The sequence below is a fragment of the Pholis gunnellus genome, assembly GCF_910591455.1.
Source record: "Pholis gunnellus genome assembly, chromosome: 10".
Classification (NCBI taxonomy): domain Eukaryota; kingdom Metazoa; phylum Chordata; class Actinopteri; order Perciformes; family Pholidae; genus Pholis; species Pholis gunnellus.
The window spans coordinates 3968244-3995414 of NC_136537.1; the positions used below are offsets into that span (position 1 = coordinate 3968244).

General features: G+C 41.4%; 1 protein-coding gene across 1 annotated transcript in view; it reads right to left on the minus strand.

Annotated features, from left to right (window-relative positions):
- Positions 1–6486: 6486 nt before the first annotated feature.
- The window catches only part of il1rapl2 (interleukin 1 receptor accessory protein-like 2), a gene marked incomplete at both ends in the record, with an annotated part of 315353 nt that continues 294668 nt past the window's right edge, over positions 6487–27171 (minus strand). Inside the window, 11 exons of the mRNA XM_079167780.1 lie at positions 6487–6575; positions 6850–6880; positions 7067–7306; positions 8054–8176; positions 9838–9954; positions 10061–10138; positions 10244–10389; positions 13830–13939; positions 14846–14906; positions 15830–15970; positions 23647–23792. Of these exons, the coding sequence (XP_079023906.1) occupies positions 6487–6575; positions 6850–6880; positions 7067–7306; positions 8054–8176; positions 9838–9954; positions 10061–10138; positions 10244–10389; positions 13830–13939; positions 14846–14906; positions 15830–15970; positions 23647–23792 (1282 nt within the window). The remainder of the gene's footprint in view (positions 6576–6849; positions 6881–7066; positions 7307–8053; positions 8177–9837; positions 9955–10060; positions 10139–10243; positions 10390–13829; positions 13940–14845; positions 14907–15829; positions 15971–23646; positions 23793–27171) is intronic.

Consider the following 27171-nt stretch of genomic DNA (forward strand, 5'->3'; position numbering starts at 1 on the left):
TTTTTCATTTAAACGCTGGTGTTGGATGTGCCTCGGCTTAGCGTGCAAAGAAGCTGATGAGTGTGTTGTGAGTGGAAGCATCAACATGACTCGACATGCATCTGTATAACTTTGAGACGTTATTGCGTCATTACATTTACCAGAAAACATGACAGCTCTCCCTATTTGTATCCAGCGTAATCTCTATCTCTCTTATTGATTTTAATAGTTGCTGCAATTTGAAAGTTTCATAAAAGTCTATTTTCTCTACTTTTGCATTTAATGTGGCTCAACTTTCTGTGTTGAAAGACATTATAATAACTTAAAAATGTAGTAAAAATGTAGCCAGTACACCAATGTTTCATAACACTTCCTGCTAAAACCTTTTTGCAGCATGAGGAAAAAGTGAACTTTGGTTTTAGTCTGTGCATTGAAAATGCTTTGAGTGAATGTTGAGTCGCACGTGATTCTCTTTAAAGGGGATTTTCTTATTGCTGTGTGTTTTCCGCTTCTTATCTGCACTGAAAACAGATAGAAATGCACAATTACGTCCATTGTGACCTCAATTCAGACAACACTATAACATCAATGTTGAATACATTGTAAGCCGTAGACCTACTTTAAAAATACCCGACAAAATGTTCGAAAACAAAGTTCTGCTTGCGCAGTAGCCTGTTAACACGATGATAATTGTTATATTAAATTGCTGATGTTAATTTAGTAATTTATGGCAAAAATGGCTCAGCTTTCATCAGTTCCTGTGAATCTTTGATTGGTGGCGATAAGAAGAGGCATTGGTTTAGCATGTAAATCTGGAAACCAGAGAACACTGCTGCACTTTCCCATTTGCCTAATATCTCAGCGTCGTAATCACGATCATTTCTGGTATTGTGGCGTTACTGCGTTGCGTCGGAGACGTGGCACCATCTAAACTGTACAGCTTTTCCGTAACTCCCCCTCATTAAGGGTTTGAAGAATATACTGTATCTCCGACCGCTTAGTCTTTGCACCATTTTGAACAAACTCTAAAGCTTCTAAGAAGAACTCTTTGCAATAGGAAGCTTCATGAATACGGCCCTAGTTCTCTAGTAACTTCATGTTACTCACTTTCTGGATATAAAGATGTGTGAAGAGAGTTTTGGTTCTAAAATAATAAAAACAATACTTCTAAAACCTCTGTGCAAAGTTGATCAAATCTCCAGTGTATGAGGGACTTTCTATGAAGGAAGTGAATGTGTTATCTTCTCTTATGCAGGCTATTTATTTCTCAAAAACTGTAGTCTGATATGACGGAAGCACATGCATATGGCGGGTGCATGAGAGAGGGTTTATTGTTCATTTGAAATACTAGTATCAGGTGAGCTATTTAACCCTTGCTGTCATAGAGATATTTTGTTTATTTCGTCTGTGTACTAAGATTAAAGCTGGTGGGCCTTTTGTCAAACGAGTTCACACAATGCTGTTTGGGCCCATAGCTGCCATGGAAAGCTCTCTGTGTTTCATAGCACACTGGGGTTGTAGCATACTCCTAGCTGCTGCTCCGTCACTGCGGTCTATCCCATATAGAAATGACTCTCACTGCCAGAGGAGGCAGATAAAAGCACTCCAGCTTTAAGGAATTTTAAACTGAAGTAAAAAAGGAATATCCTACAGTGCTCACTTGCAATGAGAATGATGTTTTGGTATGTCCCCCTTTGGCCTAGACTGCTATAGCACTGTTGGGTGGATAGCTATTACATTTTGTGCAGACATTCATGATCCCCAGACGATGAACCCTAATGACTTTGGTGATCGACTGACTTTTCCTCTGCGCCACCAAGAGATTGGTTTCAGTTGAAATGTCTGAATGAATGTTGGATGGATTGCCATGACAGTTGGTACATACATTCACGTTCCCCAGCCTGTCCTTATGTATTCATTCTAATGACGTCCCGAATCCAACCTTTACGAAACTTTGTAGTTTATAAATATCAACAGAAACTGTTGATGGCTGTGATGATTCAGCCGAATGGAAACCAATCAACCACAGCGTACATTTACACGTCTGTGGGAATGTACGCTATAAGCACCACATCTGTGAGACATGCAGTCATGAACCTTTGAACTTTTAATGGTTTTTACTTCCTGAAATGCTTCTCATAAATACATCATCAGTCCAGAAAGACACAGACACCAGTGGACATTTACCACCTAACTAAGGTCAAGTGGTCAACATTGTTTTGTGATGATAAATAATGATTTGGAAATACACACATTTCAACATATTAAAGTCTTATTTGAGATTGCCTGAACCTCTTTAAAAACAAGGGAAGATTATGTTTAATACATGCTTTGATTTGCAGCCTATTTGGTAAACTCTTGCAGTCTCGTCTGGGCGACTGTGGCTGAGTGGAGAGTAGGGCCGTGTTTCAATCAGAGGGTTGGCGGTTCAAACCCCGGGTCTGGTTGCACTGCAGCCACAGCCAGGGTTGCATGCACTGATTGCAAGTCAATGTGTCCTTGAGCAAGACACTTAACCCCAACAATTACTCCCGTAGCTGTGCCTACAGTGTGATTGCATCTGAATTGTAAGTCGCTTTGGATAGAAGTGTCAGCTAAATGACTGTAATGTGTTCCTGCTTGCTCTTTACCGTATGGTGTTGTTACTTCTTCTCTGAAAGTATTGTTCTGTCTCGGCCTTCCTTTCACTAGCAGTGATGAGGTCATGTTTTTATTACAAGTTCTACCTACAACGACATTGTAACATCTGCCTTTGGCCATTCAGTGTCTCCTTTACATTAAAAAAAGTGTACGAGGGAAACTTTGCATTGGTCATTTTTCATTGTCGATGTAAAACATGTGATGGTAGAAATTAATTCTGGCATCTGAAACATTGTAGTTACTCACAATCTGATATTACAGGAATACTCACTCGCAAAATGACCATCTATACGATCAATTACTCGCCCCGTCTTACCTTCAACTTCAAAAGAAAACTGGTTTCTTGCATGCCTCCATGGTGAACACATGTTTTGGGGATGATTTGAAATAAAAGGGGGCATTTTTAACAGCAAAACTATTTGAAATCATCTGTTCACAAACGCTCACACAACTGGTGCAGCATTTATCCAGTCGTTGGCTCTCTACTTCCCAAACACATGCACCATCGCTAAACATTATTTAAAATGGACTGGCAGCGTGCAAGCGCAATACTGTTAATGAGGAAATGTTTCAAATAGGAAGGGTTTAGCAAAGATACATGTGTTCGGAATGTACTAAGCATACGACTGGATCAGGTAGGGGGTTGGATGTCCGTTTGAAACACTAGTGTCAGGTGAGTCATTTAACCCATGTCGCTTCTGTCACAATAGTTTGACAGCAATTACAGCCTTTTTCGTTTCTTTTTTATGTGCAGTGACATTAAAGCTGGAATGCAGGGCTGTTCCATAGAAATGAACGTCCTTGCAATGAGTTTCCACAATGCTGATTGAGCCCATCACCGCCTGTATTGGCAGTATACCGTAGTCGTGCTATCTGGTGTCTATGGCCCATGTTTACCTGCAGGTGAGCTTCGCATCTCCTCCGTCCCTCAGAGTGTTCTCTCAAGGTCTTACTATTCAATCTATTTGACTTAAATCCTTCCTCTGAATGCTGAGTATTTTTTTTTAACCAGGTTCATCCACTGCAGAAACGTAGCTTCCGCTATACTCCTGCTGCACCGTTGCTATGGTCTCTCCTATATGGAAATGACTTTGACAATGCCAGCTCAACATAGCTCAGCTGCTATTTCATTTAGGGAACCTTAGTTCAGCTCGGATTAGCGCAACAGAGTGTGAAACTGCTTTTAGTGCGTAAGAGCATCGGAACAGAAGGTTTAACAATGCCATCAATACAACCAGCAGAGTTGTAAGGGAAACAAAAATGACTGTGGGGGAAGAGGAAGTGGGCTGTCGGTCAGATAAATGTCAAAGAGAAAGAGTGTGAGAGGAGGAAAGTATGAGGAAACAGCTTTCAGAGAATCTGGTTAAGCTGGAGCCAGAAATGAAATCAGACAAGGGGAATTGGGGAAGTAAAAAGAAAAACAGTTGTAGTCAGACGACAGGCATCCAAGATGTATAAAACAACTCCTATATTTTTTATTTGCTTTCAGTTAAATTATTTCAACCAATATATCCAAAGAATAGTCAAACAAATGAGCAGAAATCAAAAGACAACCACTATACTGTATATTGCCATCGAATATAACTCAAATAATTAATAATTGTATCAAACAGTCTCAAATATCCAGAATTCATTGGTTCAAATAAGACAATGACAGTTCCTTGTGTAAATTCAAAACATTATCCACTTTGCTTAAATATTATGGTAATAATCTTGGTTTCTTAAAGCTCACAAAGAAGAATGTGGTCTGGTTCAGCTTGGAGTCCGACTATGTCTGCAGTGAAGCCCCCTTTGGCTGACTGGTAGTGGTCTCCATTCCAGAGTGACAGGTCCATAACATCAGTCCGTTAGCAGGGTGGTACTGCCGTGAGCGCCCATCCATCTATTCATCCATCCACATATCCATCTATTCATCCATCCATCCATCCATCCATCCATCCATCCATCCACATATCCATCTATTCATCCATCCATCCATCCACATATCCATCTATTCATCCATCCATCCATCCATCCACATATCCATCTATTCATCCATCCATCCATCCATCCATCCATCCATCCATCCATCCATCTATTCATCCATCCATCCATCCATCCATCCATCCATCTATTCATCCATCCATCCATCCATCTATTCATCCATCTATTCATCCATCTATTCATCCATCCATCTATTCATCCATCCATCCACATATCCATCCATCCATCTATTCATCCATCCATCCATTCATCCACATATCCATCCATCCACCCACCTATCTATCCACTAATGAAAAGATGAACAGAATGAAAGCAAAAAGAGGCTCTGAGTCTCACACACAATGTAAGAGTTACAACTCTCACAAAGAACAGAAATTGTAGAGAACAAATCACTGTTGTGTATAGGTCTATGCATAAGTTATGGAAGCTGTACAGAGACTATTGTAACAAACATTAAAAACAAAGACTGGTTATAATGCTCACCAACCTTCTAAAAGCAGACACTTCTGAAATAAAACAACAGAAAATAAACATGTTTTTGGAGGGACATCTCCTTTTTTCCCTTTGTTAGTTTTTATCATTTCTTAATGGCCGGACAGAAAACAAGTATACTTCATCAACAAAAGACGTTTCTTCTCCTCCATATTAAAAGAGGCGGCGAGAAATGATTGTGTCATTTACTCTGTTATCTATATTTATTTGAATACTTTTTTTATCTAAATGGGTGTTCATGCAAATAGAAAAAGCCAAGTCCTTCATGATTTTAGCTCAGTGGTAAAAGATGTTCGGTCGCTTCTTGGCCAGCTCACCTCTTGATGAATTGTCTAGTTGCTGATTACTGGGTTACACGGTGAGCTGGCTGGTTTGCAGTCTCTCGGTGCCTATTAGCTCAAGAAGTAACGCCTTTTAGTCAGCTGAAAAACTAGCTGCATCTCCATACACACCAGCTAACTGTGCTTTCTCAGTAATTAAGTTCAGCCATTGCTTCACACATCACTTATTATCTTGATATTCTTGCCATTTCTTTTATGTCAACCATCGTAGCTTCTAAGGACCAAACCAGGAATTGTATTTCAAGAGGTTGACTTGTTGTTTTAAGGTGGACTGGTATTCCAAAAATCATTGCTTGAAGTCTGCCTCGTTTACTGACAAGCCACCTAGTCCACAGGTAGATGGATACACCGAGAACTCAGCTAGGTAGAAGGTCGACTGGCATTCTGAGATTACGCTACTTTTGTTTTTTCGGTCGACCGCCATTTCCGAGTATTTAAGCAGCTGACAAATCAACTTGTGTTCCGGGGTACACAGCTGGTGTGTGATGGCAATTCAAGATACTTGCTTCTTTTTTTGTGCTCCGAAGTCCAACTTGGTAGCTTATTGGACAGACGGAGCGCTCCTGTTTGTGCATACGTACTCACTCATTGTTAGTAACCTTTTCATTGACTTGTCCAGTTCATCCCTTCACAATGTTCAATCTTGTCTTCAGACTCTCTGCACCAGGCAAATGTGTATGAGCAGTCATGTTGTATCATAGCGCTCCTTTCCAATGGCCATGGCTGCGCAGCTTACATACCAGTGTGTCTCAGTCTGTACCCAGTTGCTGTGTCCAAAACCAGCATACGATCAGTTTTACAATCTGAATCTGTTTTTGTATGCAGTCTATCCAACCGTTGGGCTTATACAGTCTTAAAGCAATCCTTTGTTCAATCTGCAGGCAGTCCTCAAGTCAAGTAGTCCCTCCTGAAAACCAAGACTGTACACCATCCAAAACCTCACTGAAACCCAGTCGACCAACCAGTCCATCTCATTTCCAAAGCCAGTGTAAAAACAGTCTGTCAACTGGTGTGTAATCCAATCCCAGTTGAGCAGTCCCTCTACCAGATGTCAGAGCTTAGTTCTCTGCTGGTGAGCGGTACAAAGGTGCTGTTCAGGTGGAGTTCTGGCTTCTTCCCAAGCGTACTGCTGTGAGGCACCTGGAAAAAACACAGCACAACAGTGGTCAGAAGGAACCCTCCCCCAAACCACAACGCCTAGCAAGACATCTAGAGTTAAACAGAGAAAACAGGGTCTGTAATTCTACAGTATGTACAGTACTATTGCATGCCAATAGTGCACCATGCCTCATATATGTGACAACTATACTGTATGTGACAGCTAATTCCCAGCCTGTGAAAATCAATACATATTTTAGATTGGATAATATGAAGATACTATTTTAATTCTACATTTTCTTTTATCCAAACAGACCTCTTGTTCCCCAGTGATCTGCTCTGAACCCCTGGGGAGAAAAGAGGGGTTTTATTTTTAATTGATTAAACTCTGAGTACATGCACATAAACAACAGCATGGACATTGAATGAAAGGATACACTGTTGCTGGATGCTAGAAACTATCTAAGAACTGCAAAAAAGTAAGCAACAAAAAAACCCAACAAGAAGTGGTCCAGTCTTTTTTTCCCCCTCACCTGTCCATTCAGCAGTGTCATAGGGATGTTGCAATAGACGTGGCGCCCTCCGGGGCCCAGAGTGGAGAACTGCACGGTGGAGGGAGGAGGGAGGGGGGGCGACATGGAGGAAGGCTGTGGGGGAAGCTGGAACTCGTAGCTGCGGCAGAAATGCCTCATTTGGGCCGCTGTGGCAGTGTGGCCGCCTCCCAGCGGCAACGTCATCTGGTTGTAGTCGGGAATCTCTGTCGCTAAGGCAACCTGTAGAGAGACAACATGACTCTCTGTTAACGCTTATAGAGTATTATTCCAAGAGGCAATTCAACTTTAGGTCTTTATGCCAATGCTATCATTTCTGGATGAACTGTGAAAGCCAATAATCGTCTTTGGATCCAGTCTGGGCGAATAATTGTGGTTCTTTTTAAACGGCAATGGTGGAGATGCAGGCAGTGCAGCCAATGTAGCGGCACGAGGGCTCGGTCTCTAATGGGGCCCAAACATGGGCCGTCTGGGTAATCATGCACAAAGTGTACTCAAGAACAGAGGAACCTAAGTGGCCCAGTCTCTTTAAAATGTAGTTTGACGAAAGCACTTTAAAATATGCTAACCCATGTGTGTCATTGTTACATTTGTATTACATTTTCAAATGACGTGCCGCTAGTCTGCATAAATGCCGCTGCATTTTCTTTTCTTTTCATGTTTAGATATGCAGGAGGTGAGAAAGTTATTTGTGATGGGGTGGGGGTGATAACGGCCCCCGCTGCACACACACCACACACCATGTCCTGGAATGCTTCTGTGAAATCCTGACCTATAAAATCCAAGATCTGTGTGTGATACTGTGTTTGTGCGATGCGTGCATCTATATGTGTGTTTGCGTGACTGTGCGCACATCTCCCACGTAAAAAACGTTTGCACCGGTGTCTGTCATTAGCACATGACACAGCTAGTTTATAGAAACATCAAAGCCGAAGTAAGACATCTGTCTGAAGTGAGACAGCAGCTGACCTGATGATGTCCATGGCGACTCTCATTGGGGGGCGCCAAGGAGGCGGAGGTGGTTGTCATGGCAATGGTGGAGACGGTGGTCTGTAGGTCACCAAAGAGGCCCTGTTCACCGGAGTCCATCACCTGTTACCATAGAAACACAGTTTACATTGTTTACACTCTGCAGATTTATGCAACATTTTTAATTAGTCAAAGAAGATCTGATCTTTGCAGATGCGACCGCAGTGAGAGGAAACGTTGGGTTTAAAGATAAGACACGCTATTCTGTGTGTTTCTCATGAAAAGAACAAAATGACCATTTGTACATCATTTATACTGGTGTATTCCTGTGAGCCATGGAGCTCCATTGTTGTCCAAAAAAACCGTTCAAAACATCAATTAAACAAACAGCGAGCAGCCTTCCTTTGGAAATCATTGGGGTGCATTTTTTAAGGAGGGCTCGAGGCTTCGTACCAGGATATGGAAAACTCAACAGTCATCCTCTGTCCTCTGACACTACGAAAAATAAGGAATAACAAATCATGGCCTTGTTATTTAAGTGGATTAAGAACATTTGTATCACGGTTCAAGTTCCCTGAGCAGTATTTTTTACTCTTTATACAATATACCGTATTTCTGGAAAGTTAGTCTTCAAACAACAGTTGCTACATGTCTTCTGGCGTAGTTCACATACTACGTGTACAGACAACCACTTTGAGAGAAATACGATTGCAGATTAAAGCCAGAGATTCAGAAAATACTCAGAGGATGAAATCACAGACTTGGTTTGTTTCCTTTGGTCTGAAACTATCTTGCAAAGGTTCACTCTGTTGCATTTATGTATTTAGTTCATTTCAGTTAACGCTATCCAAGTCCAAGTGAACTAGGACAGGGAAACAACCGTCACATGGATTCAGGCAGTCCATAAAATGTCATCCTCCAACGTTGCGGTGGCGGCGAGGGGGGTCAGAACACAGCTGATTGCTGATTCAGTGTATGCTGCTGAGCGTCATGGATTACTGGAATTCTTCAGAGTTCTTGCGCCATTTTTCAAGAAGTTAGGTGACGTTCCTCGGCCAATGAATTGAGGATGCACTACATTGTGTTGTAACACAAGCATAGACAACTGCAGACTATCAGATGCCAATGTCTAAGTCACAAAGCCCTGAAGGTCAGGATGTGTGGTGACTTACGATGGCACTGCTCTCACCTGGCCTAACGAACAGACCTAAAGGTGTGAGCGTCCCCTCTGTTCCACTCATATCGTTCACTCTGTGTTTGCTTCTCAGTGATTATTCTCCAGTGCCAAGCAGAAGCAGAACACTTCTTTGCTAATCAGGGCATACACCACCTGAGGTGTTAACACATGGTAAACATGTACACATTGCTTCCCCATTGTGACTCCAATTTTCATACATTACCTGTATTTAGCAGACATTTCAAAGGCCATCTGTTTGTTGTGAGTGTATGCGCCCTCAGGGGAGCATAAGTAACTGTGCTGACATCATTTCCGCAGCTAATTTTATATTTTACTTTTAGTCGGCTCCGAGACATGCCACGGAGATCTCCTGCCTTTAAACCTGTAGCTATACGCTCTCTGTTTGCTCCATGAGTAGAAGGAAAAGGGTGTCAGTGCTTATTCTTTAAAACCTGCAAATTCAACTGTTCTCTCCAACTATGTGTTAGCAAAAAGTAAACGTTGCTCTTTGGTACTAGGTAGTTAATGCAAAGGTCTGAGGTTGTGCTCATGCAAACACTGCCAGTGTGTAAATGACCATTTGAGACTTCCGTCTACGGCAGTATACCTGGCGTCTGGACAATGTCTCTCTGCGTTTAGCAGGCATCTCGTAGACCACCTGTTTCCAAAACTTAGACGACAGCTCATTGCTCTTAGGACCCCTCCACTTGATGATGGATAGAACCTGAGGAGAGTAGAACACGTCATTTAGTGGTCTTATTGCTTGTAGTCTCCCGGTGTCTGACGCTCAGATCGCACCCTTCTTCTGTTCATCCCTCTCTCTCTTATACCTTGATCGTATGTTTGAGTGCTTCCACCTCTTGGTAGTTGATGACATTCTTCAGGTCTGCACACTCTATCATGATCACCTGGACAGCACAGAAGAGGGTTTTAAGAAGGGAGAACAGAGCAGCTTCTCAAGCATCTCTCCGTATTTGTATTTCACGTTTCCCGTTCACTTCCCCACTCATCACCTTGATCTCCCCGGTAACCAGCATGGAGTGGAGGCGCGTCTCAATCTGGAAGATGCTCCAGCCTCTCTTGGCGACAAACTCCGGAGTCAAAACGATGATCAAACGTCTGCTCTGCTCCACGCTACGAGCCAAGTCCTCAATGTAGGCTGGGAGAGGGAGAGGGGAGAGGCATGGAGGCAAAGTTAGAGCGAAACAGAGCAAGCAGAGCGTTAGAGAGGAGCCTCATTTAAACATCAACATAGGGTCTTCAATTTAAAAATAAAGAAATATATAAAACTGAAAAACAGTTCCAAACTAAATCTATGGAAAGTGAATGTGTTCCTATTATTGTTTTTCTATTTTTCTTTACATACAAATAAATATATTTCTCAAAATGCTTCTATTCCTTTAGTCGCACATTTGTTTCTCAAAAATAACAAGAACATAAAAAGAGATAAAAACACAGCGTGTCATTTATTACCAAAGGAAAAGGCAGAAACAAATAAGATTGGGGAAACCTCCCTGTGTAGTATCTGCTGGGCCGCCCTTCTGACTGACAGAAATGCTTGTGCAAGAGCTTTGGCTCTGATACCGTGCAGTGGAATCAGCTCTTAAAGGGGGATACACCAACACCAGCTTTCACTTCTCAGTAATGGAGGGAAAAGTGAACTTGAGTTGGTGAATCTGCAGGTGAGGAGATGCTTCTTTTCATCCCCACCGTTGTGTTTTTGCTTCAAATGATTCCTTTGTGACATTCTCAATGTTTTTTTGTAACGAGTCATTATTTCTCTTTTTTTCTCTTCAGTTAGCGGAAATGTCTGAAAACAGTGTTCTGTGATGAAACAGATTGCCTCTCTTTGTACGTCTCTCCTCCTGCCATCTCTTCGCCTGCTAACTAAATTAATGACAGAGACTTTCCAACAACACATTGCAATTTCACGCTCAATTTGAGGGGCACAAATAGAACATCCTAAAAATTCCGTCCCTTTCTTTCTCTCTGCTGCTCTGCTGTTCCATCTCTCTCTTTTCCTCCCAGTTAACCTCCCCCTCCTCCCCTCCTGCCCCTCACTTCCTCTTCCTGCTCTCTATTTTTGAGGATTATGTAAATCAATTAATGAAATAACACAAATCAATGACCCCCGTCCCCGCCTCTCCCTGTTCCCGTTGTTTGTTTCTTGCTCCCTCGTTCATTCTCGGAGGGCTAATGGAGTGGATAATTGAATGGTGTATTTTGGGTCGATTGCCATGTTGCTCTGTCAATGGCTTTGGTGAGCATTGAAAAGGCACCTCTCTGTGTGATTCATTCATTTTCACACTGCGTAACCTTTAGTTCGTACGCGGCTCAGGGAGTGTGCGGTTTTGCACGGTGGACATTTGTTTTCAGGATGTTTTCAGGGCATTTGTGGAGGAAATATGACTTTGTGTGTTTGTGTCGTGACTGTGTGTTGGGAGGAGGCGTCGTTTTGCCAAAGGGTAATTTATTATGAACCATTTTTAAAGGAAATGTATTTATGTATTTCAGGAGGAAAATGTTAAATAGTGCAAAGAACACACATTAGTTTGTTTCTTTATAGCCAAATTATGAAGTTATTTTCATCGGCTACATTCTTTTTAGGATGTTTTTTTGGACAAGCTGAATTAGAGGTTATGAAATGCTAATGCTAGGGGAGGATGGCTCAATATTTCATTTAATTAATGCATTAGTTTGATAGTACCCAGGTGCCCCGGTGACTACTGAATGTGCTTCATGATAGTTTTTTTAGCAGGTATTCTTCATAGTCACTCTTTTTGAAGCACATAATCACATTGTCAAAGTAAAAAGTTATATGTTGTCTATTTGTAAAAAATACCACAAATTGTAGAAATAAAAAATCATTATTATGAAAAAACCCCAATGATTGAATATCTCAGATACATGTTTGTTAGGTTTTGATGAAACCTTAAGAAATGATGTGTGCCACTGCTCTGCTATCTAAACCTACAGTGATTGGCTTAAAAAGAGCACTACTGTGTTAAACTCTCCATATTTGGGTCACAGTATCTCAGGCTCGGAATAGAAAACATACAAGAATGTTGCTTTTCATTGCTCCATGTTTGGTCTCTTAAAACTATGGTTATATTATTATTATATATTATAGTTTCCTTGTTAACCACTTGGCTAAAAGTCAGGACTGTGCTGTTGTTTTTATTTTGCATTTGAATATTAACTTGGATTCTTTCCGGCGATACAGCATTTGCATGTAGAATACAGTGTGTGTGTGTTTGCTGTCTGTGAAGTGGCAGCCAGGAACAAAGACAACAAGATGGACCTACTGAACGTAATGTAAGCTCATGAATGCAAGTCCAAAAGCATATGACTGGTTGACACTTCACTGCATTGGAGCGCTGAAATAGTTTGGACCAGCTATTAGAAAAGATAAGAAGATCAGGTATACTCCTAATATCTCTGGAGGGACATTTGTTCCATAGTACATTCAGAAACATACAAACAACACAGAGCTTCCATGTAACAGTTTGCACATAAACACCTTCTGAATTGTATTGAAAAAAAAGATAGATCATCACTTTCTGTTTTTATCTAATACATTCAGTCCATATTTGCTGCCGTTTAGCCTTTCAAAATCATTTACACTGCAGCCAAAAAGCAGTTTGTTCTCACTCTTGCACACAAAGGGAGGCAAGCAGCATGAACATATTCATTACTGCAACTTGAATAATCCTCCCAATTGTATAGATAACCAGGAAAGCAGTTCATATGTGCATAGGCACAGATACCTTTAACAGTTTCAAACGTGAGTTTATGTGAAACAGGCCTGCAGCTAGAGATGAATTTAACAATGATGGATGTGTGTGTGTGTGTGTGTGTGTGTGTGTGTGTGTGTGTGTGTGTGTGTGTGTGTGTGTGCTGGGAATACTGACGCATCTGTTTATTATAGTATATCTGCCTTTTTTTACTCATATTCTGTATGGTTCAGTGTGTGTCAATAATGGAATTGTGTGTCTGCGTGCACTTGTGTGTGTGTGTGTGTGTGTGTGTGTGTGTGTGTGTGTGTATATGTGTGTGTCAGGTCAGAGCATTGACAGATAGGGCAATACCAGTCATATTTCCCCCTCCAGTTGGAAAGAGAGTGACGCATAACCCTACAAATGATGACAAACGGTGTGTGCTTGTGGTGTGTGTGTGTGTGTGTGTGTGTGTGTGTGTGTGTGTGTGTGTGTGTGTGCGTGTGTGTACTGTGTACACTCCATACTTCCTGTGCTGTATGTGTGGGAATCTGTTGGTGTGAAATTGAGATCTAGACATGTGAAAGACACATATTGTGTGCAATAGTTTCAAAAGGAAGTGAAAACAGGAACTTGTCTGAGGTAGAGCAACACCGTGTTATGTTCCTGTGTGTGCGTGTGTGTGTGTGTGTGCGTGTGGTTGAGTGTACACGATTTACACCTGAGCTCATACACAGACGTGTGTCGTTTTGTAAGTGTGTTATGATGAAGATCAGCATACATTCTTATTTATTCTGACAGAGTGATGGATTCTGGGTATTGGGGGCTATAATGGAGGAGGGGAAGAGAGGCTAGAGAGACAGATAGATGGATGGATACTTACTACTGCTGGGTATTAGATCTCGGTCTGGTATAAACAGCTTGTATCCGTAATGTTTCTCTAAAACGTCCGGCAGGATCTCCAAAGCAAATGTTTCCTCCTCGCTGCTCGACCTGTCGGGGAAGAGAACAACAAGTACGGCTCCAGATTCAAAATCAACTTGTCAAAAACCTTAATTCTATTGTTTTTACTGTGTGTTTTTCTTATGTGGCAAAATGGGATAACAAACTACATTTTGAGTTGCCTTGTTTTGGAGATAGAGATGTCTGCCTTTACTTAAATATAATGGGACTATTTACCCCGAAAAACTCAACAACAATGTATCGTTCCAGGAAACATGACCTGGTTAGTGAAGATAACCCACAGACCTTGCTGTGAGCAGTTTGATGTCGGAACTTTTTTCTTTCAATCACAGTTTCTGTTCACAACAAGGTCTGATGCTTTGTGCACCACCAGCTGAGCGCCACATAGTCCCTTTATATTTGAGAGAAGGCAGACAATATGTGTGTTGAATATGATCATTGAAAATGCAAAAAATAAAGTGTAAATATATGATGTATTTTTGTTATTGGGAATTTAGGAAAGATTAAGAATGCCTACAAAGTCTTGTATGATACAAGACATTTACAAGTGGAGGTCTTTGCTTCTAAAGGTCTGCAGTGAGCCGTAGTAGTGTTGAACTCATTTGTAACTTTAGTACAGTAGTAATGCGTAGCATGCACCCAAAGCAGGAGAAGGGAAATAATGGCTGAAGCCTGATGGTGGCGCTAGACCAAAGTGTGACCATTAAAAAGAATGCTACCAAACCTGGCAATGTCACTGTAATGAGCGTAATGATGCGATGCAAAAATCATTGCGCTTGGCTTTTGTTTGCTCAAGAAATAGTTCCAGCAAGTAACGCCCTCTAAAACCTTGTGCATGGATCAAAAAACAATATCCAACGTGCTAATTAATGAGCTCTGGAGAGAACCAGATTGTTAGCATTGTTAAATAAATACACATGTACAGCAGACACTGACCTGCCCAAACAGTCGAGTTCCACTTTAGTGTAGGACAGATAGGCGTCGTACTCCTTATTATCTGTGAGGAGAGACACAGAGTGAGTGAGAGAACACAATACAGGGCAGGTAGACATCTTTTGGAAATCAGTCAGTTTGAATGATTTTAGGTATTTGCGTCACAATTATCACATTATATTTTTTTGCTGATCACGTTTAAAGCCACGTTTGACCTCTGACCTCCTTACACGCCAAACAGATTCAAATGTATTACTGTGTTTAAGATTGTACTTTCTTGAATGTTGTGATTGTAGATAGTTTACTAGATTTTAAACATGATCAACTGACCCCATCCTGAATGATGATACTCTCTGATCATTCCTACATCTGGACTGAGAATGAAGGGAACCAGCAGTTCATCTCTGGGGCATGAGATCTCAGGAAATCAGAATGGATCATTTGAAGTCAATGCTTTGAATCAATACTGCAACATTACGTCTTTGTAGTTCTCTTTGTGTATTTTGTTTTCTTCATGTAGCTATTATTTATTTGGATTCATTGCTTTGTCAATTTCCCTTTTCAAACGAGTTGAACAACATAAAGCTCATCATTATTCCCTCAAGTTATGACAGAAAAAACAAAGTCAAGTCAAATGAAAAACAAATGTTCATTGTTTTCTCTGAGTGTAGACTTGATTGCGTGTAATTATTGTGTGTGTTGTTGTCTTTTATTCTTTATAACGCCTCACCAACCAATGGCCTTTCACTCACACACACTCATGATAGAGTGAGGGTGTGTACACAACATTTATGCAACAAGTTGGCAACAGGGAAACCTCTTCAACTGTATTCCCTCAAATGTTCTCTTGCTCATGTCTTCCATGTTTGTAGTTCTCTGCTCTCCCTGGATGCCATATGTCTGTTGACATGAGCCCTGATTCTGCTGTTAACACTGCTGTCGTATGGTTGTCCTGCAGTAAAAGGGAGCGCACCCAGCAAGGCTTACCGTCTTCAGTTTCATCACTTCCAAAGTGTCTCCTGTAGCAGAGCATGATCTCCAGGTTGTAACACTTATAAAGTGCTGTCAGGACTCCCAGCAGCAACAATATGACCCCCAGACCTCCAGCCAGCTCCAGACGATACATATCTGCAGTAAGAGAGGAACAGCAGCGAAGGAAATCAATGAGATCACACAGTTTATCAGTTAATGTGACGTAAAAACTAAATAATAGTATATTTTCTCCAATATGTCAGACTTTAAACTCTGTATGACTTCAGCTCAGTTTTATTTGTGTAGATTTGTTCTTCTGTGCGTTTTACAAACACATCTAAGTATATCAAGTCAATCTGCAACAATGTGACTTCAAGATAAATATATATATATACAAATCATTTTTAAATATAAATTACCTTAAGACTGGCAAAATTGACGACTAAAACTGAAACTCGACACTCGAACAATAAACTAGTAAAAAGAGAATTGAAGGTCCCAAATGTTTTTTGAGAAATCACAGATGTATTTAGAAGCTTTCTTAACGGCACATCTAACAACATCCCAGACTATTATTAGGAGCTATACTTATCATTGATAAGCAATAACTCTGGACTTGTGCTCTTCTGCAGGGAGGTCAGAGGCTGAATGAGGATCACAGTTGAACATTCAAATGAAGGCAACATAAGGCGGTGTTTTAACGTTGACTTTGAATGACATGACACTCCCTGTAATTTCAAAAGGGTTGCTAGAAGTTCCAATGCAACTGGGAATTAACGGACCACTGTGCCGCTCTGCGCAGCGTCAGCATCAAAAACATGCGGTGAAGCCAAGGAGAGCCAGACCCTCCAGAGCGGAACCACCAGTGATTATAGGACTCAACGGGTGGCAAGAAGAGGTTTGAAATACCCATGGGGCTCAGTTTTAGAAAATGATCGCTCATTGATGTGTTTGTTCGGCTGTTTTTCTGCCCTCCTGTCATTGTTTCGTCCATCATGATTTAAAGGAAGCGCATGTGACTTTTACTGATGAGTTGTAAGTTGTACTGATCAGACTGGCTCAGTGACTTCAGTTACACAGCAACATTAGCTTATTAACATTAGCCACTATAAGCTACTGGTCATACCAGATTAAGTAAGAATGTAGCAGCAAAGCCCCTGAGTGTATTGAGTGTCTTGAGTGTATTGAATTGATCAATGGTGTATTTACTGCATATGAAAGAGGAGTGAGAGGAGAAATGAGTTATGGGTTATTATTTTCCTATAAATGTGGATCCGGATGCTGACCATTGAACTATTTAGAGAAGCACTGCTTTTTATTGGAGGTGGGGAAGTTAAACCAATTCACATTTGCCAAACCAATCAGACATTCTTTTTCTTCTGTAAAAGAGAAGCACACTGTTTGAAAACTATTTTACAACAAAGGTGAGATTTATGCTTTATGCAAACACCAAGCAAAACGTGACAATGACAATGATGTCATGTCAATGTCATAACATATCTTTCAACTTGAACTCTTACTCCTACTAAGTTCTGCTCGATAGCTTCAGCTTCACAACAGTAACGCTGGCCCACTGACCAATCACACCGCACATGAATGCTGACGTACTTGTAGGCCACCTAGACAGCTCTGACATGTCAAAGAATACGCCCAACTAAAGATCTGATTGGTTGAACACTATGACAATCAACAATATTGTCCCCATTCACTTTAATCTGCAAGTCTACCTAAAGGGCATCGAGCCTCTCTTCTTGCATAGAGACAGAGGGGCTGAATCTGATTGGATTGAAAGCTCTACTTAAAACAAGCTGTGCTGGAAGCAGCGCTGCAGGCTGGAAGCAGAGCAACTGAGGAAGACAGTAGCTGTGCAATGAAAAAATAAGCTAATGGGAAACTTATTAGAATACATGTAGTGTATTTCTGAAAACATATTAAATTATAAAATATCTATAACTTTGTGATTCTGTTTAGGCCAGCAGAGAAGGCCTTGCTGGCCCTGACCCACCACTGTCTATATGTCACATAAGCAGTTCTTTTCCTCCTTTCTGGTTGTATTGTCAAACTGAGTGACATGAGATGAAACATTTTAAGGACAGAGCGTACAATGTAAGGCTTTAAAAATATATATAGTTGAAATGGCTTAATATGTATCTTATTTTTCTCTGAAATGATCTCCCACGATGCATCTTTTTACAGTCCATAATCTGTCTGAAGTTACCACATGTCACCAGTAGACGTCTCCCTAACTCTACTCTGAGCTGCTGCACCACCTTATTTCATACACGAAACCACTGAAGAGGTGGGACAGCGACAGAGTTGGGGATAGGGAGGGAGGGAATGTCGGTCTGAGGGGGGGTATAGTGAAATTGAACTAATTACCAAATATTTGCTCTGCAGTAAAAATAACTGAAATTGCTTCCATTAGTGATGAGTCACATTTAGAGACCTCCGCACCCCCCCCCCCCCCCCCCCCCCCCGTGTTCCTCTCTCTGTCCCTCCCCCGTCACTCCATCACCACTCCCTCCTCCATCTATCTTCCTCAGATATTTTCCATTAGTAATGAGTCACTTGCCGCGGTCTCCCGATATCGTTGCACGGGACAGTGGGAGCAGAATTTGAATGCTGAAGTTTAATTATGCTTTTAACTTATTAGGCATGAAAAGAGAAGTCAACGGTAATGGTCGGGTGTCTGCATGTGTGGGGAGGAAGATGCTGAGGGAAATTTAAATGAGATTTTTTACATAACTTTTCTCCCCGTCGTGCTCTTTGTCCTCTCTCAACCAAACACAGCAACACCGACAACACCTTTATTGAATTCCACAGCCTTTACTCTCAATGTTCAATTCAATTCACTATGCTTTATTGGCATGAGCGTAACAAAGACAATACTGCCAAAGCGTCAAGTGATCATGGCTTCATTAGAAGTGCATTTAGCATCTGTTGCCAAAGCAATTTTGATGATGAAATAAAAATAGCTTTTAAGTTTGTCTCCCGTCGTATCATCTGTCTCATCATTCATTGGAACTATGAGAGGCTGAAAAGCCTTCAGATGCAGCGAACATACAGACTTTTTGGAACCTTAAGTAGATATTATCACTCAACGGCTTTATATACACATTTCAAGTGTCTCGTATTCAGATCAGACTTAAGACACTTTATCCATATCTTTGATTGCAAATCTGACTCCATCTGTCTCGCTTCTACCAGCCGACAAGCAAAGTCGCTGAAGCTCCAACTACAGTCCAGAGGGTGATAGTAGCTGTGTGATAGCTGCCGTAAACGCAACGGGAACAAACGTTGCACACTAGCAATTTAGTCACAACAAGTACAACACGAGACACGAGGAGAACGACTGCTAATGTCAGCATAACAGCTGTCATTATCACAGGGGACACGTCCTGATAGTGGTAATTTGTACAGGCCCGCTTACTGACACAGCTACACTCGGAAGGAGTACGCACTTAACAGCGACTGATGCATTCACACCTTTTCAACATCTGACTAAAATGCATCTTAAGTCCCCTCATGAGGTGGTTTGAGCAATCAGATGGATCATTCCTTCTTGAATGTTTCTTGGGTGCATTTTGTTTTCATTGTATGTGGTCAAAGGGCAGTTTGGGGCTGTATCTCCGTTCCTCATCCCAAATCAGTCCTCACTACACTGCCCAAATCTCTATGTTTTGCCTGTAGAAACCTTTGAATGACATCATAGATTCCTTGTAGTGCCTGTCTGTCATTTTCTCTCAATCCGTCCCCCTCTCCTGTCCGCTCTTTCAGTCGGCCTCCCTCCCTCCATTTTTTTCACCTAATAAGTCTCTCGTCATGGTGGCTGAAGTCAGCTCTTTCTGCTCTGTCAGTCACAATAAGTGGATGCGTACGGTGTGTGTGTGTATTACAGGTGTGTGTGTGTGTGTGTCTGTGCGTGTGTGCGTGCACGCCACACGGATGCACCAACCCGTTAACATCGGCCCACTGTGGGGTGAGAGCACACCCTAATTCAATCACACACACACGGCGCATCAAATCAAGCTTTGTTAACTCGGGCTAACTTACGGTAGCTTGTGCTTCGTTAAGGCTGTCGTGTCGCGTTCAGGCGCGCAAATGTGACCCCGTAAGCTTCAGAGGCTCCGGGGCCGGGAGGCTCTGGAACAGTCTGCCGGCTAGTTAGCCTGGCTAGTGAACTTTTAAAGAAGCAGCCTACAAGGCTGCTAGAGGTGGACGTTATGAATGACTTTGCACATCCACACGGTTATGTTCAGTTCAATTCAAAAGGTCAACAGTCACTGACTGTGTATTTAGATCATATACACCGCTGTTAAACACAGCGTGACCGTCTTTAGTTCAGTCTCTTAACTGAAAGTTCAGTCTGTTGCTGGTTCAACAGTTTTGTTCTGAAAACGTGGCCCCGTATGAGCACTGCTTCTTTGTTTGAATGCTCAGCATCCCCCAAAACAATGTCTCATGGTGACTGTGTGACTTTTTGTGGTTCTTTCAAAAAGCTTTTGACCAGAACGTGTATCACGACTGCGGTGCTTTTTAAGTCAACAGTGAGGGGGAGCTCCGCTGCTCAAAGCTCCTGATTGAGTCAGTGACATTGCTGATGCATCGTACTCAGTTCATCTCAATATGTCTTTGTCCATTCACACACCGCGCGCCACATAGCCTACAACACACATCTGGAAGTTTGTTAGTGAACTTTTAAGAGGTGAGAACAACAACAACAAAATAAATCCATGTGTCCCAATAAAGTCATTTAATCCTGTGATGCTTTTGAATGTTTTGGCTTATTTTTCTGTACCACAGTTTTGAACACAGGAACTACGCACACAATTCTGAATACTCATGAGTCAACAAAAAGACTCAGCAGCACATATGTTTCTACAGCAGGATTATTACGTGTCTACTTAAGGTGATTTACCAGGTATTCATCTTTAGCTGCACACAGCGTTCAATCAGCCACTGCTCTTGTTTTGTGATTGTTGTTTTTGCATCATATTTTGTATAAACTGAGCTGATATTAATGCTTCCTCTTCTAACTCTACTGAAGACGTGCTCTATGTGGAATTGTCAGTTGCTGCACTTTATAAAAAAATTATGATCGTAACAGTGTTAGCCAGCCCCCCCCCACCCCTCAATGCCAGTCAATGTCATTTACAGCTAAAAGCTGAAATATATTATGTTAAAATATCCCTGAACTTCCACTCAAAATCATGGTCAATGTCATTTTTGGTTTCAATGAAATCCTCTTCAGCTGGCGCTCAAAGAGAGTGATGATTAGTCAAAAATTGACCAAATAATGGCACTGAAACCATGCTGTTACACACATTCGCTTGCTCATTTCCCTTAAATCTCCACTGATCACAGAGAAGGAGATGCAGATGAAGACAAAGGGGAGTTTTTAAGCTTTGGGACAACTGAGATGTGGATTGTGCATGTAATGAGCAGAAATTGTCACCTATTGCTGGACTTTCAAAGGGAAAAAATGAGCAGCACATTGTTAAAAGATATATGAACCGTCGTATGAGGAGGATTCGTCTCATTTGAAGCTGACAGAGCAGCTACACAGAAAAGTGCTGCTGTAGCTAACAGGGATACTTTGAACATGAGTAGATGTACGTACTGTATGTGCATGTAGTACATCAAACACAGGACGTGTGCTTTTTAAATGACACTGAGGAATGTGTGTGTGTGTGTATGTGTGTGTGGTACACACACACACTCCTGTGTTCATCCTGGTAATTACCATGTGAAGTAATGACGACCCCACAGTTCCCGTCCTGACCCACTGTGGAGGTGTGTGTCTGTGTGATCCCATGTGTGAGAGTCCCTTGGGTGCTAGATAAGTATAGTAAGATAGATTTGACACCCAAGGCATTCCGCAGCAGTCTTGGCGGGGAGGGTTTTTAGTCCTCCTCTCTCCTCTTTTTTTTACTTTCTCTTCACTTAGACTCCAAATATTCTCACACACCCCTCAGCCTCCCCGTCTTTATTTCTCCATCTGAATCTATTATTTCTCCCTTGTTCTCCATTTCCTCGCCTCGTTCTGTCTCCCACCATTTCTGTGTCTGTTTATCTCTTTCCACATCCCCCCTCCCCTGTCCCTGCTCTTCTGCATCACCAACATTTATTTTTATTTCATATAGAGGACATTCACACAGCCCACTTTGCCGCCCAGAATTCGAGGTAACAGAGACAATTCATCTCCCCCTCCGGCACTGTTCCTCTGTTCCGCTTTGTCTCTCTAGGTTTCTCTCTCTTTCTCCGGGTCGTGGCCTCCGACTCAAACGGGCCCCGTTCTCTCTGCTCATCAGATGGAACGCGCGATACCGCAGGAGTGCTGCAAAATGTTTTACAAAGGGAGCTGTGCCCTCATGCATTTTTCAGCGGAATATTTAAAGCTGTGACTACGAGATCCTGTTCTCTTCTATTGTCTCCATCTGTGTTGCTCGGCCCTGTTTGCTGTGGTGCTTTTGTGTTTGCTGTGTCCAGTGCTGTAAGATCTGTTCTCTTAGATTTCCTGTTGGTCAGTCTGAGAGTCTAGATATGTGATACTGTGTTCTTCTCGTCATCCGTTGCAGGACAGCTTCCCAAATGTTTTGAAATTCATCTTCGAAAAAAAGCTTTTATATATAATTTCATGCTGAAAGCACACTTTAAAGTGATCATCATCTTGGAAGCTGACGTCCACATATCTTTACTGGGCAATTGAAGAAGCTTCAGTTCCTGATCTGGAGGGGTTTTCCTTGTTAACAGAATTATAAAAAGGAATGGATTATGTCCCAGGTAACTAGAGCAGGTACTGTTTCATATCGAGCATGTCAGGGTTCAAATCAAAGCACCGTGAAAGCTTTAGCTGCAGAACTTGACTTGGCTACTTGTTTACTGTCTATTTGATGGCATGAATATAAATGAAGATTCCTTAATGTTTAACCTGATTAGAGGAATAGTTTGACATTTTGGGAAATTTTCTTATTTGCTCTCTTGGCAAGAGATGCATGAAAACATTGAAACCACTCATATCTTTGCACTTAGTGCCAAGAGGGGATAGGCTTAGTTTACCATCGCATAAAGACAGGAAGCAGATAGCCCAGATCTATCTCATGTTCAAAAACACATCTATATCTCTAAAGCTAAGCTAATTAGCATACTGTATCATGTTTATTTAATGCATGCACAGACTGACTATCGGCTTACTTTTTCCTGGTAATCAGCAGCTAGGTGGAGAAACTTTGTCATTTTATTTTTCCAGTTTGCTAATTAGTGAACTCCAGCGGTACTAGCTGTTTCCCCCTGTCCCTGGTTACATAATTGCCTCATAGAAAGCAAATATGGGTGTTTCTCATCATTTCCAACATTGCTCATTATTTATTCTTTACATTAATTCTTAATGAGCTGTAGAATACATACTTAGGTTTTCTGGTATCAGACTTCACAGCATCAGTGACTCTTGCTGGTTGCAAGAGTTTGTCAAACAGCTTCAGCACAATGGTTTGGTTCTCAATTTTGAATTTGTTACAGGTAATAAATGTAATTATAAGGATACCAAGGGGTTAAACTACGATGAGCTACATGCTGTCACTCTAAAGCTTATGTGCTTTATGAATACATTTTTGGGGTAATGATGATGTTCTTTCAATTATTAAAGACAAAATACCACATTTGAACCATGCGTTGCTGTTTTTTTAACGAGCTATTTCCTTGCAAGCTGTTTGTAATGATGATTCTGTCATTGATTTTATCTGTCACTCACGTTTCTCTACATCTGGTGCACATCTGTGATTCTGTCTCACGGAAACTAGAGGAAGGGTGGGAAAGGGAAAGAGATAGTCTACCTTTCTTTTGCAGGATAGCACTCCCGCTGCGCCTCCCTATGTGGTTCTCCACGTAACAGGTGTAGTTGGCCAGGTCTGCCTCGTCCACGGCATCAAACGTTAAGGACAGCTGCACCTCCTTCTCCCCTAAATGCTCCCTCAAAATCCTGGACAAACACAGGACAAGAAGGTATGAGTCACAGACAGCAGGGACATCCCTTTACCCCAAATGTACTCCTTTAAAAACCTTTAAGGAAGACAAGGAGAACATGAACATGTGTGAAACATTTGATGGATTAGCTGGAGTTGTATCCCGGATTACTTAAAAAAAAAAAAAAATTCAAGGAAGAAATGAGAGAGGCAAGAAGAGGAGAAGGGGTGTGAGAAAATGGGGAGAAGTAAACATGTATAAATCTTAGAGACAGGTGGAGGTCCATCTCCTACATTTGCTCCACAAAATGCTGTGGAAGGAGAAAGAGGTTAGCAGGAGAGAAGGGGGAAGGAAGAGAAGAGGAGGTGAGAAATAAAGAGTGGAGCAGCGTGGAGTGTAGAGCAGATGAAAAAGGAGGGCAGAGAGGAGCCAAGGAGGCATGTGTAGAAAACGTTGGCGACAGCTGGAAAAAAGACTCTCGCCTTATGGTGAGGTCATACTCCTCTAAAAGCCTGTGGGGAAGAGATAAGGCGGAGGAGGGGCCGACTCAGATGGGTCACGACGTGCACCTCGGAGTCTGATTTGAGGTCAGATTCAGCCATAATCAGTGATATCGGAGTACCAACTGCTGACACAGAATATTTAGTCAGCGCATATGGTCCAGTAGCATCACCAGGTTGGGGAAACTTCTCTCATTTCATACGGCTTTAGAATTATGTCAACGCAATAGACATATGTCTCTTTTCTTTTCTTTTTGTTGTTTATCAAGTAAGTGAATGTCAAGATGAACGCTATGCAACATGTAGAGATGAAATGCCTGGTAAACTCAACACTATGCATCAATTCTTTGTTGAGGGGACTTATTTCATTTGTTAGGCCCAGTCTTTGTTAGATATAGGTAGCTAGCTAGCTCACATTAACTCTGTGAGATCAGTTAAAACCCATTCACGTAGGTATGAGATGCTCAGAGCCACGGATGTAGGGAAAGAGCGAAAAACCCTCAAAGGGTGGGAAGGAGGGGTGGTTCAAACAAACACAGGACTTTCACTCTGTGGTTTGCTGTTTGTTTCCCTCATCTCCGTGGCTTACTTTACAAGCATACTTATTTTAAGCAATGTTCACGGTGTGCAAAACCCTCTGCGCGAAGATTCTTACCAAACAGCCAAAACCTGGCAAACCTGCCGTATGCAGAATAAGAGAACCACGACAGTCGTAGTTGCTAAGTTGTGATTGGACAATCGTTGTTTGAGGGATGAGCTTATAAACAAACAACACCACAGTCGCATGGCTTCAACGCCAAGACCACTAATAGTTTCTATGTTTGGCTAATGTTTCGAATGATGCCGTTGAATTTTTCCAAAGCCTGCCGTAATCACGTTTAGCCAATAGTTAGCAACGACAAGCAATGAAAGCTTACCCATGAGAGGACTATATAATGATTCTATATTGAAGTGCAAGACTTTAAAATCTCTTAAGCTTGTCTTAACCAAAGACCCTACTTTAGGCATCTGACCAAAAACCCATTTAAAAAAAACCCATTGACGTTAAGATGACGGAGCTGGAATGGCCAAAATGCGGACTCATTTCTGGGTTTTTGGACTAATTCCTGCAGTGCTATTAACAAAGTCTGTCCCGTGGTCCAAAGGGGAGGATTATTTCAAAAGCCAGTGTCTTGTGAAATGAACTCAGTACCAGCTACACATACTTGATTCACAGCTTGGACCTCAGAGGAAATTGCCTAAGACTGGAAACCAGAGAAAATGAGTTTGAGTGTGAATAAGACAAACCTGGACAGGGTTTTGAAGGCACCCGTGTCAAATGTTGTGTTCGAAGATAGAAGATAGCTAGCATTTCATAAAACTGCATTTAAACTGTTATCAAAGTGAAGAAGCTTATTTTTTACAACATGACGTAGCATTTGGCAGTGGTTGAAATACAATAACCACAGCAAACATATCAATATCAAAACAAACACAAGCAATAATTACAGTACAATGCTACATGCCAGTTGTGAGATTTTTTTTAATTCACTGTTTGTGTTGCAACAGGAGATGTTTTTTAAGAGGCTCTTAAACACCATGTAACTTCAAGCATGAAAAGCTTATCTCGTAAAAACCTTGCAAAAGGATTACATTTTCAATTTGGATGATGAAGTGGCTGAATCTAAAGTAAAGGAAAGCCCTGCAAATGGCCTTGCTCACACAAATCCATTATTTGGAATAATGGATAAGCTTCCTGTAGAGAAACCTACACACTTGATGCCCAGAGTGAAGATGGAGTAAAAGAAGAAGGATGAATGAAATTGGCAAAAGAGCATGAGATGACAAAACGTACTTTAAAAAAAGCAAAGGACAACCTTTTATTTATTTTTCCTACTAAAAAGCACAAATGTTAGTGATTGCCATTACTTGTTGATTGCATGAACTGCACCAGAACAGCCTTTTTGAATACACATGGTTTAAACAATCATTTACAAAAAGGTAGCCTACATTGCTAGAAACTAATACTAACCAGATATAGGCCTGATTAATAATGAATAAATGAAGATTGATTTATAGGTTTGCTGTCAGATTTCACACAATGTATTCATCCTCATAATTATTAGGTATATACAGTGCCTGTAAGTGGTATTGCCCAGCTCAATATAAAATATGGAATCTTCTGTGAGCTGTGGTGTGTGAGAGGTAAGCATTGAGAGCTGCCATCAGATCTGCCTGTGGAATAATCATCCATGAATTCATTTGCAGCTGTAGTCAGCTCAGGCAAACTATTATTGATATATTATCTCTGCATTCCTTCATATTTTTATTTTTATGTAATATAATAATATAATAAGTTAATTTGTCTCAAGTTTGAACCAGCCTTCCACCACATTTGAATGAGTTTATGTCTCCCAGCTACTTTCGTTCTTTAAAGAAAAAACAAAAGGATAAGCGGGACCCTATACACTATTGCATATTCAGCGTATATAGGGCGGGTCATCCCCGCTCAAAGGGGTTGAACCACATGGGAATCGGCTCAGTCAAGCCATGGCCAACAGAGATGAGGCAAAGGTCCACGGGGCTCTGCTCTGAAACTCACCATGAAAAAGAATCATATCTCTCACTTGAGGCTTTTATCCAAGTGCTAGCATGTTTTGACACACAACCTTTTAGCATGAGTGGGCGCTGTGGGAATTGAACTCCTGACCCTCTCAATATTTATGCTTTTCTCAACCCGTTTAGCAACAGAGAAGCAAAAGGAGCTGTGAAATCGGAATACAGTATTAGTAGTGTCGTGGTCACCTTACGGGAAGAATCATGAGATTGAAAATTGTTAAAGGTTTCTGAAGAAATAAATCCAATGATTTGGATCACCACTGTAAGTGTATTTTTCTCTCTGTGTCTGTATTTTAG